The sequence below is a fragment of the Pantherophis guttatus genome, chromosome 6 (genome assembly GCF_059756535.1).
Source record: "Pantherophis guttatus breed Tessera chromosome 6, ASM5975653v1, whole genome shotgun sequence".
Taxonomy (NCBI): domain Eukaryota; kingdom Metazoa; phylum Chordata; class Lepidosauria; order Squamata; family Colubridae; genus Pantherophis; species Pantherophis guttatus.
In genome coordinates, this window is record NC_142068.1 from 8,057,501 (window position 1) to 8,075,246 (window position 17,746).

General features: G+C 44.6%; 1 protein-coding gene across 2 annotated transcripts in view; it reads left to right on the plus strand.

The window, feature by feature from the left end:
- The first annotated feature begins 14,494 nt into the window (after positions 1-14,494).
- The window catches only part of FAM131A (family with sequence similarity 131 member A), a 100,292-nt gene continuing 97,040 nt past the window's right edge, over positions 14,495-17,746 (plus strand). Inside the window, exon 1 of one of the 2 annotated variants that reach the window (XM_060682872.2) lies at positions 14,495-14,877. In XM_060682872.2, coding sequence (XP_060538855.2) covers positions 14,847-14,877 — 31 coding nt within the window. In that variant the 5' untranslated portion in view covers positions 14,495-14,846. The remainder of the gene's footprint in view (positions 14,878-17,746) is intronic. The other variant, XM_060682873.2, reaches the window with a different exon arrangement.

A 17,746-nucleotide genomic window follows, 5' to 3' on the forward strand; every position in this document is an offset into this window, starting at 1 on the left:
ACAGATGTATGTACGTATAGATAATCTTTGCTACTTAATTACATGGTATATCCTATTTATCTTAATTTAAAAAATACTACACATAAATATTTACTTATATCATTCTTGATGTATATATATATAATGGGTCTTTAAAGGTAAATTAGTAGATACATAAGTCATATCTTTTCTCTTTTTTTTCTTTTTCTTATTCCACCCCCTTTTGTTTGGCGTGTTAATGGGTGTTGAGTCTGGCCTAGAAGTTCCATCTTGAGAAGAACATGGATCCCGAAATATTTTCAGTAAATTCAGCCGAGGTTCCTTCTCGGCCTCCCAGGTGACAACAAAGTCACAACAGGGTTGGGACATCGTTGAGTTGCCCTTGGTAGTAACTGGGGAGAAGCCATCGGCTGTCACAAAGCTGAAAATGACATTTCTTAAGAGGGACTTAGTTCATGCCAGGCTAATAATACAGCTGGCAGATCAGAATTCGAGATAGCACCCAGCTAACCTTGGCTTGGGGAGATGCGGTGGTTCAGTGGCTAAGACCCTGTGCTTGTCGATCGAAAGGTCGGCACTTCAGCGGTTCGAATTCCTAATGCCGTGTAGCGGAGTGAGCTCCCATTACTTGTCCCAGCTTCTGCCAACCTAGCAGTTCGAAAGCACATAAAAAATGCAAGTAGCAAAATAGGGACTACCTTTGGTGGGAAGGTAACAACGTTCCGTGCGCCTTTGGCATTGAGTCATGCCAGCCACATGACCACGGAGACGTCTTCAGACAGCACTGGCTCTTCGGCTTTGAAACGGAGATGAGCACCGTCCCCTAGAGTCGGGAATGACTAGCACATATGTGCGAGGGGAACCTTTACCTTTAACCTTGGGTGACCTTGAGGAGCTCAGGAGATCATATCTGGTTAGTGTTCAGAGGGGAGATCACCAGGAAACTCCCAGGGCCATTAGGATGATCTCAACATCTCAGGGGGCAAGCCATGGCAAGAAAACTTCATAATTGCCAAGGAAACTGCAAAGCTGTGCCACCATCCTTTTACGTTTAACAATGTAGTTGCGTTAGAAGATATATATATATATATTCAATAAACCCCGTCAGCTGCAGAGAAGGCTCTAAGAGCTGGCAGACGTGCCTGAAACTGCTTAGTTTTCATTTGGCAATGAGGCTTTCTTCTCATCTCGCACCGAAGAAAGGTCAAACTTCTAGGTAAAGGCGTCCCTGTGGATTTTACTCCGCGAGTTGTTGCCCACTATAGGGAGCGGTGCTCATCTCCGTTTCAAGGCCATTGAGCCAGAGAGCTGTCCGAAAACATTTCTGTGGTCATGTGGCCAGCTTGACCTCTCACCTTCCGACGAAGTGGTACCTATTGATCTACTCGCAGTTGCATGCTTTCGAATGGCTAGGTTGGCAGGAGGTGAGGCAAGGACGGGAACTCACCCCGTCGCGTGGTGCTCGGGTCTCGAACCTGGGCTGCCGGCTTTCCAGCCAACAAGCCTAGCGTCTTAGCCAGATCTCCACGACATTGGCAAGACCAGTATTCTTGACTATGTGCCATCTTCCGTGTGTCTAAAGGAGATTTAGCTGTGCTGATTTACACAAGGAGAAAGACGATAAACTTCTCCAGGTTTATAGACAAGTCACACTGTTACAATAACACAGAAGATAATTTATAGAGTATCTGTGCCTCTGAGAAGCTAAAAGCCTGAGTATTGTGTTTTCTTTAAACAAGCATGCGCCCCAGCCTGCTAAAGATCACATTCTCTTCTTCGTTATCTTGATTACACATAATCCTTGGTTTATGCCTGGTGGAAGTGCCATCCATGTGGTAAACTTGCAAGATTCGTTTTTCTCGCCATGTACATGCCTTCTACATCCGAACTAGACTTGCGTTGTTTCTCTGTGTCATATAATATATGTGGCAGGGGTGATATTCACATACCTTCCTACTGGTTCGCAAATGTGAGCGTGCCCACGATTGCGCGATTGCTTCACTCGCATGGGCCACCTCCACGTATGCGCAGGACCTTCCGCGCATGCGCAGCATGTCAAAAACAGGACGTGATGATGTCCGGGCGGGTGGGCGGAGCCTCTCACTGCCACCGCTACCGGTTCACTGAAACCGGATAGAACCGGTGTTAGAGTTCCAGAAAACCCCCCAACTCCAAGTAAAGACTCTGAATTGAGCATTTTTCAAAGTTATCTTTACTAGAATAGGTAAACTGGCACATCTGGGGAAAACCCGAATCTGAGAGGTCCGGGTTTTTCCTCAGTAAATCAAAACCCCCCAAACCATCCCCTCACTCCTCAGTCGATCACATGCGCCAATCAACCGCCGTCCCATCTCGAGACCTCACTCCGACCACTCCTTCTCCAGATGCCGGATCGGCCTGACCTTGACTGACAGGAAGAATGCTAGACAATGTCGGCTGGCGACCCCCAGGGGGAGAGCCTTCTCTGTGGCAGCGCCCACCCTCTGGAACAACCTCCCCCCAGAGATACGTACAATAACAGACCTCCGGATTTTTCGTCGGGCCCTGAAAACCTATTTATTTCAACTAGCTGGGCTGGCTTGAGTTAAATTTTAAATTGATTTTAAATTGGGTTGTTTTAATTTACGGCCAAAATATTTAATTATTACCCCTCTACTAAATCCCCCCTCCTACTTTTCCACACGTGAGAAGGTGGCAGCATGGAAGCTTCCGGCCTAATATGGCTTCCAAAGCTGACAGGCTGAATGTGTCAATATGTGGGCCTCCATCCCACCCCCCAAATCTTGTTTGAGAACAACATTCAGATTGTTTCCAAAGAACATCCAGATTATGTGCCTGGAAGCAATTGTTAAAATTAGATCAAGGCCTTTGAGCATCTATTTGCCAATCTCCATTTCTTATTCCCCAGAGATGCATTTATGAGAACATTAGTTTTGGTTGATTGTTAAAAGAGTGAGGTCCTTAGCCAACAGAAGTGAAATTCAACAAACCCCAATTGTGGCAGATGGCAGATGAGGATCAGCGTTTTTTTTTTCATTTGAGTTTCGAGACGTACATCCACTTTCTTCTCTTCTTATGATCTTCTTGTGGTCAGAGTAATGCATTAACAAGAAAAGAACCGAATCTGTTAAGTTTCTCAACAAAAGTAGCGGTATTTGAAAGTGTTTATTAGGAAACGACTAAGTGCATGTTCAAAGACAACTGAACATAATATAAATAAAGTCATGGTGCCTTCCGCTGTGCCCTGAAGACCTTCCTTTTTCAGCAAGCCGGGCTGGCTTAATGCTTTTTAAATGTTTTTAATATGTTTTGTTACTGTTTTTTAACTTTGGGGCCAAATTTATATATATCTTTATATATATATATCTATCTTTTAAAATTGTTTTAAATGTTTGTATCTATGTTTTTTTACTTTGGCTGTACACCGCTGAGTCCTTCGGGAGAAGGGCGGTCTATAAATTTGATAATAAATAAAAATAAATAAATAAATAAAAATGGTTGAGTTTTTGTGGGAGAAGAGGCAGAGACTGGGGGTGGAGTCAAGAGAGGACTCAGCATAGAATCACGAAGTATCCACAAATGTTCCCAATCCAGGTCTCCCCAAATTCAGTTGGCTGTTATGTAGCCTTAATTTAGTACTGGCCATTAGTTGCATATAGGCTTCGACAATAAATCAACTTAAATGGAACTTAACATATGGTCTCTATTCTTTGTGGATGACAGTTTAAGCCTGAAGGGAATGTGCCAATTGTAAGCATTTCCTAGACAAATGCTTACACGTGGCAGCAACATGACGCCGGGAGTTTGCTACCCATTATATTTTATTTATTTATTTATTTATTTATTTATTTATTTATTTATTTATTTGTTTATTTGTTTATTTATTTATTTTATTTGTCAAACATGTACAAGATAACAGGTGTAAGTATAAACATGGACATGAACATAGGAAATAAGTACAAATAAATGGGGACAGAAGGACAGGGACGGTAGGCACGCTGGTGCGCTTATGCACGCCCCCTTTACGCACCTCTTAGGAATGGGGTGAGGTCCACGGTAGACAGTTTGAGGTTGAAGTTGTGGGGCTTTGAGGATGTAACAACCGCCTGTCACACCCCCTGGCCACGCCCACCAAGCTGGTAGAGAACCGGTTGTTAAATTATTTGAATCCCACCACTGCTTCAAAGTGCTTTTATAATCCTCTCTAAACCGTTTACAGAGTCAGCATATTTGCCCCCGACAATCTGGGTCCTCATTTTACCGACCTCGGAAGGATGAAAGGCTGAGTCAATCTTGAGCCGGTCAGGATTGAATTCCCGGCAGTGGGCAGAGTTAGCCTGCAAGACTGCATTCTATCTAACCACTGTGCCACCAGGGCTCCTACCGTGTTGCTCATAATGTTATTAGTTTCTGGGCAAGATTGGTTTAACTTTACAAGATGGTTTAATCGTGCATTTTATATTTTAAATTTTATGTCATAGAGTATGCCTTGTTTTAATTGTGATGCTGAATAAACCTGTACTTGAAGGCAACTCTTTTGTCTCCTTGCAATCTTCTCTGTAAAGTACGGGTAGTCCTTGAATTACAACAGTTTGTTTAAAGTTACAACAGCACTGAAAAAAAAGTGACTTAAGAACGTTTTTCACCCTTACAACGGCAGCATCCCCGGGTCACATGATCAGGCGCTTGGCAGCTGATTCATATTTATGACGGTTGCAGTGTCGCGTCATCTCCTTTTGCGACCTTCTGACAAGCCAAGTCAAAATGGGGAAGCCACTTAACAACCGTGCTCCTAACTTAACAACTGCAGTGGTTCGCTTAACAACCGTGGTCAGAGAGGTCATAAAATGAAGCAAAACTCGCTTAACACATATCTCACACTTAGCAGCAGAAATTTTGGGCTCAGTTGTGGTCATACACTGAAAAATTCATCCAAATAATGCATTGATGCGGATGTCTTCTGTGGTCCTCATAAAAACACACATACACAGCAATGTTATTGATCCAATTTACTTGTACTTAACTCAAGAGGGTTAGGGCCTGTCAGCGGTGGGTTTCCAATATACTTACCACCGGTTCGCCACCTGTGCACACACTCACTTTGCACGCACACCTTCTGCGCATGTGCTTTGCTCGCTCACACACCTTCCATGCAGGCGCCTGGCCTCAAAAACCTCCCTAAATAGGACATCATAGAGTCAGAGCAGGGCACAGGGCGGGGGGTTCCCAACCGTGATCTCCGCTACCAGTTCTCCCGAACCAATACGAACCGGCTGAATACCACCTCTGGGGCTGTTCCTTCATCTGTTTCACATTGTAGCAGTTTAAGATTCTTTACAAGTAGGTTTTTTTTTTTAAAAAAGAAAAACGTTAAAGCTTTGTTTTTGATGTTTCAATCATGTTTCCTGTCTCAGCAGAAAATTATATAGGAAGAAAGTTATTGGGATGGGAGACATTTTTGAAACTCTGATTCGGCTGAAAGTGACCCCGAATAACAAGCCAAGAAGGGAAATAATGCTGGCTTGCATTTTTGGGAAGCAGCATGGAAAATTGTCATCTTAAAATCATCGTTAAAAAAAAAAGATGTAGATCAGAGTTAATAAAATTATTAAGGCACCGGCCTCAATCTTAGACCTGGACGATTCCTTATTGCAGACTTGGGGGCTTTTCCTGTCATGTAATTAATTCTTGATGCATCTTTTCTATTTGTCATATAACTGTTTGTCATTTTATTGTTGTGGTCTCAGTCCCTTTCCTGAGGGCTCCTGTTTTGTTGTGTTTGTTATTCAGTTACTAAATCGTATCCCATCCTTTGTGATCACATGGACCACAGGTAGAAAGTCCATACAGACAGTGGTGAGGACAGCGGAGAAGAGTATAGGAAACTCGCTTCCCGTTATTCAGGTTGCTGCTTATAAGCGCTATGTGCTTAGAGCTCAAAGCATTGTTAGAGACCTCACACACCCACTCTACGATCTGTTTCTGTTGCTCCCCTCTGGGAGGAAGTTTTGAAGTATTTCTAGCAGGACTAGCAGATTCTGTAACAGCTTTGTTCCCTAGGTCATCCATCTGGTAAACTCGCAAGTTTCGTTTTTCTCGCCATGTACATGCATACATCCAAACTAGACTTTGTTGTTTCTCCGTGTCATATAATACATGTGGGATTACTGTATATGCATAAGTTTACATTTATTCATGTATTTATTTTGTCGTGTTCATGTAGTGTATATTGGAGGTGGTGACCTTTTCAGAGCTGAATGCAACGAAATTTCGTTTTAATGTGTGCCAAATTTATGTTCATTGTGTTGAGGGCCCTATGTAATCATCTCATTCTCTGCCTTCTCCTTCTCCATTTTCCTTCCATCTTTCCCAATGTAGGAAGGCCCTCTCCTCCCCAGATTAAAATATCCTTTGTTCCTAATATTAAAAAGAGGCAGGATAGAATATTTCCCCAAAGGAGAACGGGAGAAACATGTTCTTAAAGGCAGAAAGCAGCCCCAGTCTTCCTGCCATAGGAAAACAGCCTCAAGCAGAAGAGGCTGGTCTTTTGGAATGGAGATTTGGCATCCTTTCAGGAAGACTGGGCCAATCTATTCATAAAACACCTTCAGCCATAGCTCCCACAGAAAGCTGGAGCTAATGGGATTAAGAATTTGCATTCCCCCCACCCAGATTCTAAGGACAGGACAGAACCTTTAGCACATAATAGGATTTACCTATCACCATTGGAATAGTAAAAGACACAAGGCTCACCACAATGCACAACCCCCCTGGAGCATCTCAATCACCAAACCCCAGAACCCTATAAAGATCCATCCACTCACTCAGCCATTTGGTCAGCCACCCCAGAAACATTTGCTGCTCTCACTGAAGTTTCTGGAAACCAAATAAACCTTCTTTCCTTGCAGTCAGCCTCCATTTTATTTCCAGCGCCTTTTTCCTGGCATGGAACTGGACCAGATTTTCCTTCCAACATCAACATCAGGATCTTTTCCAATGAGTCATCTCTTCTCATTGGGTGGCCAAAATATTTGAGCTTCAGCTTCAGGATTTGTCCTTCCAAAGAGCAGTCAGGGTTGATTTTCTTTAGGATTGACAGATTAGATCTCCTTGAAATCCAAGGGACATTCAAGAGTCTTCTCCAACAACACAATTTGGAAGCATCAATTCTTTGACTCTCAGTGTTCCTTATGGTTCAGCTCTCACAACCATACATGATGAATGGGAAAACCAGAGCATTGACTATACGAACCTTTCTTGGCAAGGGTAATGTCTCTAATCCAGGGGTGTCAAACTAGAATAGAATAGAATAGAATAGAATAGAATAGAATAGAATGGAATGGAATGGAATGGAATGGAATGGAATGGAATGGAATGGAATGGAATAGAATAGAATAGAATAGAATAGAATAGAATAGAATAGAATAGAATAACAGAGTTGGAAGGGACCTTGGAGGTCTTCTAGTCCAACCCCCTGCTTAGGCAGGAAACGCTACACCACTTCAGGCAAATGGCTGTCCAATGGCTGTCTTCTTAAAAACCTCCGGTGTTAAGAGCATTCACAACTTCTGGAGGCAAGTTGTTCCACTGATTAATTGTTCTAACGGTCAGGAAATTTCTCCATAGTTCTAAGTTGCTTCTCTCCTTGATTAGTTTCCACCCATTGCTTCTTGTCCTGCCCTCAGGGGCTTTGGAGAATAGCTTGACTCCCTCTTCTTTGGGGCAGCCCCTGAGATATTGGAACACTGCTATCATGTCTCCCTTAGTCCTTCTTTTCATTAAAGTAGACATACCCAGTTCCTACAACTTGATTTCATTGCGGGCTGCATCAGAGTTGTGTTTGTCCTCGGGCGGGCAGGATGGGTGTGGCCAGGGTGGGCATGGCCAGCTTGACATCACTTGTGTCGGGCGGGGGCACCTGTGGTGGCCAAATGCTAAGACTGGACTCCCCTCAGGCCCTCCCTCACTCTCATTATAATCTCCTTCCTTCCTTCCTTCCTTCCTTCCTTCCTTCCTTCCTTCCTTCCTTCCTTCCTTTCCTTTCCTTTCCTTTCCTTTCCTTTCCTTTCCTTTCCTTTCCTTCTTTTTCCTTCCCTCTTCATTCTCCTTTCTCCTTCCTTTCCCTCTTTTCGTATTTTTCCTTCCTTCCTTCCTTCCTTCCTTCCTTCCTTCCTTCCTTCCTGCCTGCCTGCCTGCCTGCCTGCCTGCCTGCCTGCCTGCCTTTCCTTTTCTTCCTTTTCCTTCTCTCTTCCTTCTCCTTTCTTCTTCCTTCCCTTCGGTATCTCTAGCCTATTTAAAATAGAAGTCAAGATAATTTAGATAAAGATGTAAGTTTAAGATAGAGACATTTAGAAGTAGAATTTGTTTAAAGAGGCCTAATTACTTTTTAAGGGGCATTTTAATTCAGGTTTCCCTTGCCTTAATTCATAGTAATGTCCATTGCTAATTTTTCCATGACAGCAAATTGGCACTCGGTATACATGAGCAAGAGCTAAATATCACAAAGAGCTAACAAAATGTGGAAATAATGGTAGTACTGATATTTGTCTTATTGCTTTGCTTATGACACTGCAGATTGTGGAGAATCCTTTATTCTCTTTTTGGATTAGAACAATTTCTCAGATTTACTGATGGTTGCAATAGAAACCATGATTTTGCCGTTGGGTGTGCGGTCTACTCCCATCCCTACTTCCCCCGTGAGCAAATGTTGACACACACATACACTTCCAAGCAATGGTGACCACTAGAAAGTTGTGCTGTAGATAAATGATTAAAAGGTTGATCCTTGCGAATTTGATAATTTCATGCTGCGGTGCATCCTAGACTCACAGAGTGGGAAATTCATAGGAAGCTGCTCTTACAGAAAGAGAAGCCATTTGACAGCTAGCTGAGCACTGGTTGCATTCGCATGACTTGCGTGCTACCTAAATCACTGAATTCATCTATCTATGGTCTTGTTTGCAAATAAACAAACTTAAGGTTAGTATTACCAAGTGTAGCGTTTTAGGCAAGTGCAATGGGTTTGTAGAAGACATGGTTAAACATGTTCTGTAGCACTACCGATTCACTCATTTGCAATTCATCTAATGGCCAGAATTTCAAAGAATAGAGCAAGACTTGAAAGCATCAATTCTTTGACTCTCCTTCCTTATGGTTCAACTCTCACAGCCAAACATGATGACTGGGAAAACCAGAGCATTGACTATATGGACCTTTGTTGGCAAGGGTGAATTCTCTAATCCAGGGTTGTCAAACTAGAATAGAATAGAATGGAATGGAATGGAAGGGAAGGGAAGGGAAGGGAAGGGAAGAGAAGAGAAGAGAAGAGAAGAGAAGAGAAGAGAAGAGAAGAGAAGAGAAGAGAAGAGAAGAGAAGAGAAGAGAATAAATGGAATGGAAGGGAAGGGAAGGGAAGGGAAGGGAAGGGAAGGGAAGGGAAGGGAAGAGAAGAGAAGAGAAGAGAAGAGAAGAGAAGAGAAGAGAAGAGAAGAGAAGAGAAGAGAAGAGAAGAGAATAAATGGAATGGAATGGAATGGAATGGAATGGAATGGAATAGAATAGAATAGAATAGAATAGAATAGAATAGAATAGAATAGAATAGAATAGAATAGAATAGAATAAATGGCATGGCGTGGCATGGCGTGGCATGGCATGGCATAGCATAACATAGCATAGCATAGCATAGCATAGCATAGCATAGCATAGCATAGCATAGCATAGCATAGAATAGATGGCATGGCATGGCATGGCATGGCATGGCATGGCATGGCATGGCATGGCATGGCATAGCATAACATAGCATAGCATAGCATAGCATAGAACAGAACAGAACAGAACAGAACAGAATAGAATAGAATAAATTGGATGGAATGGAATGGAATGGAATGGAATGGAATGGAATGGAATAGAATAGAATAGAATAGAATAGAATAGAATAGAATAGAATAGAATAGAATAGAATAGAATAGAATAAGTGGCATGGCATGGCATGGAACGGAACGGAACGGAACGGAACGGAACGGAACAGAACAGAACAGAACAGAACAGAACAGAACAGAACAGAACAGAATAGAATAGAATATGGGCCAAGTGTACACACAAGGAATTTTCCTCTGGTGCAGAAGCTTTCAGTGTACTACAAACAACAAGGTAATATAAACATAAGATCCCAATAGGAGACAGTAGTAGAAAAGATGACTAGGAAAGAAGACAGGGGGAACTCAGCAAGCTTTGACCTGGTTGTCACCAGATCAGCAACCCGGTTGTGTATAAACACTGGCTAGCAGCAGGCCCCGGATTCAAAGTGTCATCTTTCCCAAACTTTTGGAGAACGTTAAAGCTGTTTCGCAGTCAGTTGCTTTGGAAACCCTTTCTCCTCCTACTGAACAGGTTTGAAACTATCTTTACCCTCTATTTTAAGAGCCGGCATGGTCTAAATAGCCTCCTCTTCGTTGCCTTCTTTGCCAAGCAATTAGAAATGTAAGTTATGACGGTGGAAACACCCTTTACCAATGCCCTTCTTCTGGCAATCCTGGGGTTCTAGATTAGTCAGCAATACAATGGGCGCAACGCTTCCTCCGCCTTGTGCCAATCCCATGCGTAAAGCTTTGTGCCACAGAAAAGAAATCAAGGTGAGATGCACCATAAAGAATTGGTGATTTCTTGCCTGTCCTCATTTTCAATATAGAAGTTGCTGAGATTCTTTGGAATCTGAGATCTCGATTCCAGAGCTCTTTCCCAGAGGAATTTAACAGGAACACAAAAGTCACAGAGTCTAACGTGGCTGAGGAATTCTGGAAATTGAAGTCCACAAATCTTAAAGTTGCCAAGGTTTGAGACCTCTGGTCTATGAGAGACCATGACTCATGTAGTGGGGAAAAAACCCACACCCCCGTTCCTAAAAAGTGGTCACCCAGCTTCTGCTGACTAGTTGGCTCAGTGGCTAAGACACTGAGCTTGTCAATTAGAAAGGTTGGCGGTTCGAATCCCTAGTACATCTCGCGGGGGCAGGGGGTTGGATTAGATGACCTCCAAGGTCCCTTCCAACTCTGTTACTGTTATATTATTGCTTAAAAACCTCTACTAAAGGTGCACTTACTAGTTTCTCAGACTGTAGGGCTTTGTACCGTAATGCTGTTCTAGCTAACTTTTGAGGGATCCTTAGTGCTCTCTGAGCTTGGCTGTTTTCTTGCAGACATTTCATTACCCAATTTATTTATTTATTTATTTATTTATCAGTTCAATTTATATGCTGCCCTTCTCCGGAGACTCAGGGTGGCTTACATTGCGTTAAACAACAGCCTTCATACTTTTGTATATACCTGCTTAGTAGGGCTTTCGGGCCCCCCTAAGCGGTGTTCTTTTTTATACAAAGTCAGCTTATCGCCCCCACAATCCGGGTCCTCATTTTACCTACCTCGGAAGGCTGAGTCAACCTTGAGCCTGGTGAGATTCGAACTTGCAGTAATTGCAGGCAGCTGGTGCTAATTAACAGCACTTTAGTCTGCTGCGCCACCAAGGCTCTTGTGTTATCTGATGGTGTTTACCTAATTTGGGTAATGAAACAGCTGCAAGAAAAGAACCAAGCTCAGAGAGCACCAACGACCCCTCATTTCAACCCTGAGCTATAAATATTCTCTTTTAATGTTAATGTCAACTGTCCAGTTGGCGAATACGGAAAAAGACACCCCTGGGACATTATTTTACCAAGAGTACAAACTTTACAGAATAAATCCACATTGGCACAGAAGAAGTGAAACCAGCTCTGGGTTTCCTGCGCAAAAGCATACATAGTTCATTTCCCCTTTTCGCCAAGGGCTACCCACAGTCCATTACGTCCACCAACCACTTCTCTTCATTTTGTTATGGGAACCAGCCGGCCATGTTGGGACATCTGCTCAGGGTATCCTTGAGGGGGGAGCAATGTTTCATGGGAACCAAAAATGCTTGGATGCCATTCTCCCCACCCTTGCATTCCTATCCACCCCACCTCACTCTATTCTTTGTCAAGTTGCGAGCAAAGGGGAATATACAGTAGGTGAAAGTTCGAGTCGATCTTGACACCTCCCTAACTTTTAGACAATGTCTTTGTTTATTTATTTTATTTTATTTATTTTTATTTATTTGATTTATATACCACCCTACTCCCGAAGGACTCAGGGTGGTGAACAGCCAAACAATAAAAATACATAGATACAAAATTTAAAAACAAAGTAAAATTGAATTAAACAATTTGGCCCAGAAAAATTAAAACACCCCAATCATTTAAAAACCAATTAAAATTTGCATAATTAAAAAGAGGGAAAAGATTAAACTTTGAGAATGCACAGTATCCTAAACCAGTGGTCACCAACTAGTGGTCCATGGACCACTGGTGGTCCGTGAGAAAATTTTGGTGGTCCGCAGAAAAATTATTTGCGTTTTTTTATATTGCACTAAATCAGGGGTCCTCAAACTACGGCCCCTGGGACAGATATGTGCAATGAATGTTTGTGTTGCTGCAGAGAGTCTCCCCCTTCAGGGCCTTTTTGTGTGGGGCGGAAGGGGGCAGAAATTCTAACTTGGGGTCTGCTTCAGCCTCCTGGTGCGGGGCTTTGGGCCAAGGCTGGAGGAAAGTGCCGCTGGTGGTGGAGAGGCGGAGTTCCTGTTGGGGCCCTAAGGAGCCCAGGCAGGCAGGTGAGGAGTGGCTGGGAGGGGAGAGTAGAAGTCGGCGAATTGACCACACCCACCCAGTCATATGACCACCTGGCCACGCCCACCCAGCCGGTCATTAGGCAGATCATATTAATGGTCCATGGGATTTAAAATTATGAATGTAGTGGTCCCTGAGGTCCAAATGGTTGGTAACCCCTGTCCTAAACCACATCTTAGTTGGCTGTGTGAAGCAAACTGTCAGCATTCTGATGCTGCCATAAAAAGACGAGGCTTGACTTTTCACCTACTTATTTTCTCTGTAGATAATATCCCCTAGGAGATGGGATGGGAGGGGGGAACATTCCTGTGGGGTGAGGTCAGAAGCTGGGGAGACTGACTTGGAAGATGGCCAATGAGAAGATGAGAATTGGGGAACGGAAAGGGAAGGGTTTGGGGGTCAGAGGGTTAGTATCGGCTACGACGAAGTCGGGGCCAGATCTGTCGTACTCAATAAATGGAATATTTCAGCAAAGATTAATTGTTTGGGAGTGCAATTTATTTGAGATGACATCGAAACCTAACACAAACCTATCTGGGGATTGGTTTATAATTCTGTTCTTATGCAAACCTAGGAAACTGAACTAAACACACTATAATTCAGTTAGTCATTAGCAACCATGCTATGTGAACATATATTTTGAACCAATTAGTCTGGCTGCTAACATTTGTAGAATTATAGAAAACATTGCACAGTTCTAAAAGTGGCACTTGAAGATGGCAGTCATATCATCGCCTAGTAATTTCTCCTCCAGGCGACAGAAGCTCTTCCAGCTTTTACTCATTGGATTTGATCTTCAGGCCCTCGGTATATGTCTTGTCTTTCTCAGTAATATTATTAGAAAGGAGTGGTGTGCCACTGTCTCTGGACCAGCAGATTCTGATAAATTGATTCAAGTATTGCATAAGATGCGGGAGCAAGGAGACGAGAATGGAGATGGCTTTCCAGTCCAGTTACTAGCTGGTATAAATAAGTTTTAAAAAAAAGCCACCACAAGAAGAATGCGTGGTACATCCTACACACTCCATGCAGTATTTCTTGCTTTAGGAGGCATGACAGAATGCATGGTTACAAATTTCAGTAATAAATAGGTCCTGGGAGTTCTAGACGCGTCGGGGGGAAAAAACCCCTCAAAAGCCAGCCATGGGTTTCAGAGAAAGAGTGTCAGAAAAAGAAAGAAATCCATTCGAGGGAAAGGTATGAGATGCCTGTTGCACATCTCTAGTGTCTTCTTGGGGGGGGACTTAGTACCTTCTCTTCTAGAGCCATTCACTCAGTTTCATTAAGCCGAAGAATGAATCTGGGAGTGGCAGAGCCGAAGATACGCATTGGGGGAAGGAGGGAGGATCAAAGCCCTTTCAAAGCCCACTTTCAGGAGCCGTGGTACCCAAAGCTGAGGCTTGGTTAAAGCTTGACCCAACTGCTGAGATCCATCGCGGACGCAAAACAGATTGGCTCAGGAACCCTTCCATTCCCACAGCCCGTTTGCAGGGCCGGCGGCGCTGTCCAAGGTGCTGAAAGCAACCGGCATGTGCGCTCGCCGCTGTCCAAAGTGCTGAAAGCGAGAGCGCCGTTTCAGCCGTCAACCCACCCGTCTCTCTCTCTCTCTCTCTCTCTCTCTCTCTCTCTCTCTCTCTCTCTCTCTCTCTCTCTCTCTCTCTCTCTCTCTCTCCCTCCCTCCCTCCCTCCCTCCCTCCCTCCCTCTCTCTCCCTCCCTCCCTCCCTCCCTCTCTTTCTCTCTCTCCCCCTCTCCCCCCACCCCACCGCCCGCCACTCGCGCTAGCAGCAGTGACGTGGGCGAACGTGCAGGCGGTTCAGCCCCAAAGTCCCCGAGACGCCAGCTTGTCGAGGGGGGCAGAAACCGAAGCGGGGAGGAGACAAGCGAGCCAGAGCGCTTCCTGGAGGCTGTGTGTGTGTGCGTGTGTGCGCGAGTGTTTGTGAAAGTGCGCGCGCCTCCGCGCGCGCCCCCGCGTTTTCTCAACCTACCTCTCTGGCATTCGCGGCAAATCAGCAGCTCAAACCTCCTCCCCCCCTTCTCCCCCAGGAAAAAAGGGAATCATCGCTGTCATCCACCGGCTCCCGGTTTACCTACCAGTTGCTGGCCCATGAGGTATTGTGGCAATGTTTGCGGTCTGGAGCAACGGTTTACCTCCATCCTAAATTGCCCCCGTCGATTATGGGCTGTATTGGCTCCAAAACCCCCATCGGTAAGTCTGTCTTCATTGTTTGTGGAAAGTGGGGGGGGGGGGTGAGATGGAGAGGAAGGCGGCTGCGTTTTCCCGTGGACCGGGACCAGGCATCCTTATGGACTGGGGAAAATGCTGGGTGCTCCCTGTGGAGAATGGGGATTGGGGGGGGGGAGAGAGGAGGTGGTAGCAAGGAACCTGAACGATCCCTGAGGGGGATTTCTCTCTCTGTGTGTGTGTGTGTGTGTGTGGGCGGGATGCGCTCAGCCGAGCCCAGTTAGGTTGCCTGCTTCCTGCCTGGATCCTCCTGGCGTGGGGTATCGCAGCTCTTGGACGGTCACAATTGCACGGTCGGCTTTCGCGGGACTGCATGGCCCCACAGCTCTCCAGCAGTTCGTTAGGTTGTTTTCTCCTTCGTTCGCTTTCTCCCTCTCCGCCCTCCCGCCTCACCCCGCGTCGCCAGCTACGGCCGAAGCCCGGCGCAATTAGCATGCTAGGGCAGACTCGCCGTTGCCAAGGAACCGTTCTCCTTAGCAGACCTTCAGTCTCTCTCCCCCACCCCCCCACCCCACCCCCCACGTCTCCCCAATATCAATTGCCATCCCAGAAATCAGAAAAAGGCGAAAGGAAGGGCCGGGGGGTGGGAGGTTGGGGCGGGGAACCCCAGCCGATTAACAAGATTCGCAAACTGGGTTTTCTACTCCGGGGTGCAAAAAAAAAAGGAAGGAAGAAGGAAGATAGAAAGGGAGGCTTTGAAGCGTACTTCCAAGCTGAGTTGAGGTCCTAGCTTAGAGTGGGTATTTTGTAGGGTAACCAAGTGAGAGTTGGGTGGATAGCAGTCGAATGGGGCAAGTGAAAAATAAAGGCATGCAAAAGAAAAGGCTGGCTTTGCAAGATGTGTGTATGTTATGAGTAAACCTCTCAGAAAGGGTCCCCTCTAACTCTGGCACTGTCTGGCGAAGGGAGTAACTGTTCTATGCCAATTGGAAGTATTATATTCAATTCCTTATTGGCACATGCCTCGTAACTGATTAGACGCCAGCCAGCCTCCTTCTCTGGCTGCTCTGGAACTGAGAATAACCGGTTCTTTTCTCTCAGGAGTTACCTCTGAGTTAGTTGGAGTAACTCTACACTGTTGACGTGGGTAGAATGAGCACAGTAGAATCCTAGAAACAGTTGCAGAAAGTTTGCCCGGGAGGTGAAGAAGGAAACCTGTAACGTCGATATAATCGCATAGGGTATCTATGAGTTTTTACTTACACATGAATAACTCATTCTTCAAATCCACTAAGCCTTCTTAGCGCAGATCCCTAACATACAGATTGGAAAAGCCTTACGCAATTAATAATGGAACAGAACAACAACGACAAAAAATTGGCCTAAGAAGATCCAGAGATCTTTATCTGGCATTAAGAAAGAAAGAAAGAAAGAAAGAAAGAAAAAGAAAGAAAGAAAGAAAGAAAAAGACATTGACTTGCTGTGCAAATCTCTTGTTGGTTGGTGGCATTTCAAAAGGGAGGTGGGTTGGGAAGCCAAGAGGACTTCAAGAATTTGGTTATGAGAAGAGCTTCTCAGTTATGAAAGTCAAGCCAGAGAGCGTGCAAGGTTTTCACAGGGAGGCAAGTTCCGTGTAAAAGAGAAAGACGGTGATTTTAGTAGGAATAGCTTAATTGAACTCAACGACAATCATAGAAATGTTGATCTGCCATCCCTCAACATTTCTCATTTGAGAGAGAGAGAAAAAAAACCCTTCCCTTCGAGATTTTCTCCTCTCGTAGATTCATTTGTGCACGTGCCTTTTGCAGCGTGTTTTAAGGCAGGGGTCTCCAACCTTGGCAACTTTAAGCCTGGCGGACTTCAACTCCCAGAATTTCCCAGCCAGCTAGGCTAGGGAATTCTGGGAGTTGAAGTCCGCCAGGCTTAACGTTGCCAAGGTTGGAGACCCCTGTTCTAAGGCGTGATCTAAATTCAGAGGAATTTTCCTTTCTGGATATTCAGTGGTTGATCCAGGAAAAAGGCAGGGATTATTTTTGTATCTTGTTTATTGGGCATCGATGGCAACGTTCACGTGGCCAAGTCGGTCAGGTTGGGCTCAAGACCTGCAGGCTGCATCCACAAACTGTGCCAAGCTTATTTCGACACTCAAGCATAACACGCATCGTTCTTCTAAACCCACCAAGGTTATGGACGGTGCAAGGTTAATTTTAACCCAGAGAAGGATGAGAGTTTAGTGGCTTCCGCGAACCTAGACTGTTTAGTGACGAGTGCCGTGGGTACATCCATAAAATGGGTTCATTCAGGAATCAGGAGATGTGTCTGCAGAATGTCTATTTAATTCTAAGGTTGGGGGGAAAACACCCTACTCTGGATCCATTGTGGTAACTCAGGTTAAATAACATTAATCTGTGCTGCGTAGTTATTTGTCTTCGTGGGCTAAAATTCCGCCTGCGTGGTTTAAGCTTGAAGACTGATCTTTTTGCATTCGGCATTGGCGTGTTTGTCTGGCTGCAAAGATGTTCTCTTGCACTCAGAAAGTTCCTTCTGCTTGACATCACCATGTTTATCTATACCCCCCCCTTTCTAATGTTATTTTTTCAGAATATCATCTGTCTCAGTGAGTTCTCCCAAATTTGTCTGTTTTTCCCATCAAACTAAGGCGGACGAGTAAGAACAGACCAAAGGGCAATTCTCTTCATACACACACACACACACACACAAAAATGAAATCAAATTATGGAAATTATGGAAAAGGGGCCTGGTAGCTCAGCAGACCAATAGCATTGTGATTAACACCAGCTGTCTGCAATTACTGTAAGTTCGAATCTCACCAGGCTCAAGGTTGACTCAGCCTTCCATCCTTTCTAAGGTAGGTAAATTGAGTTTGTGGGGG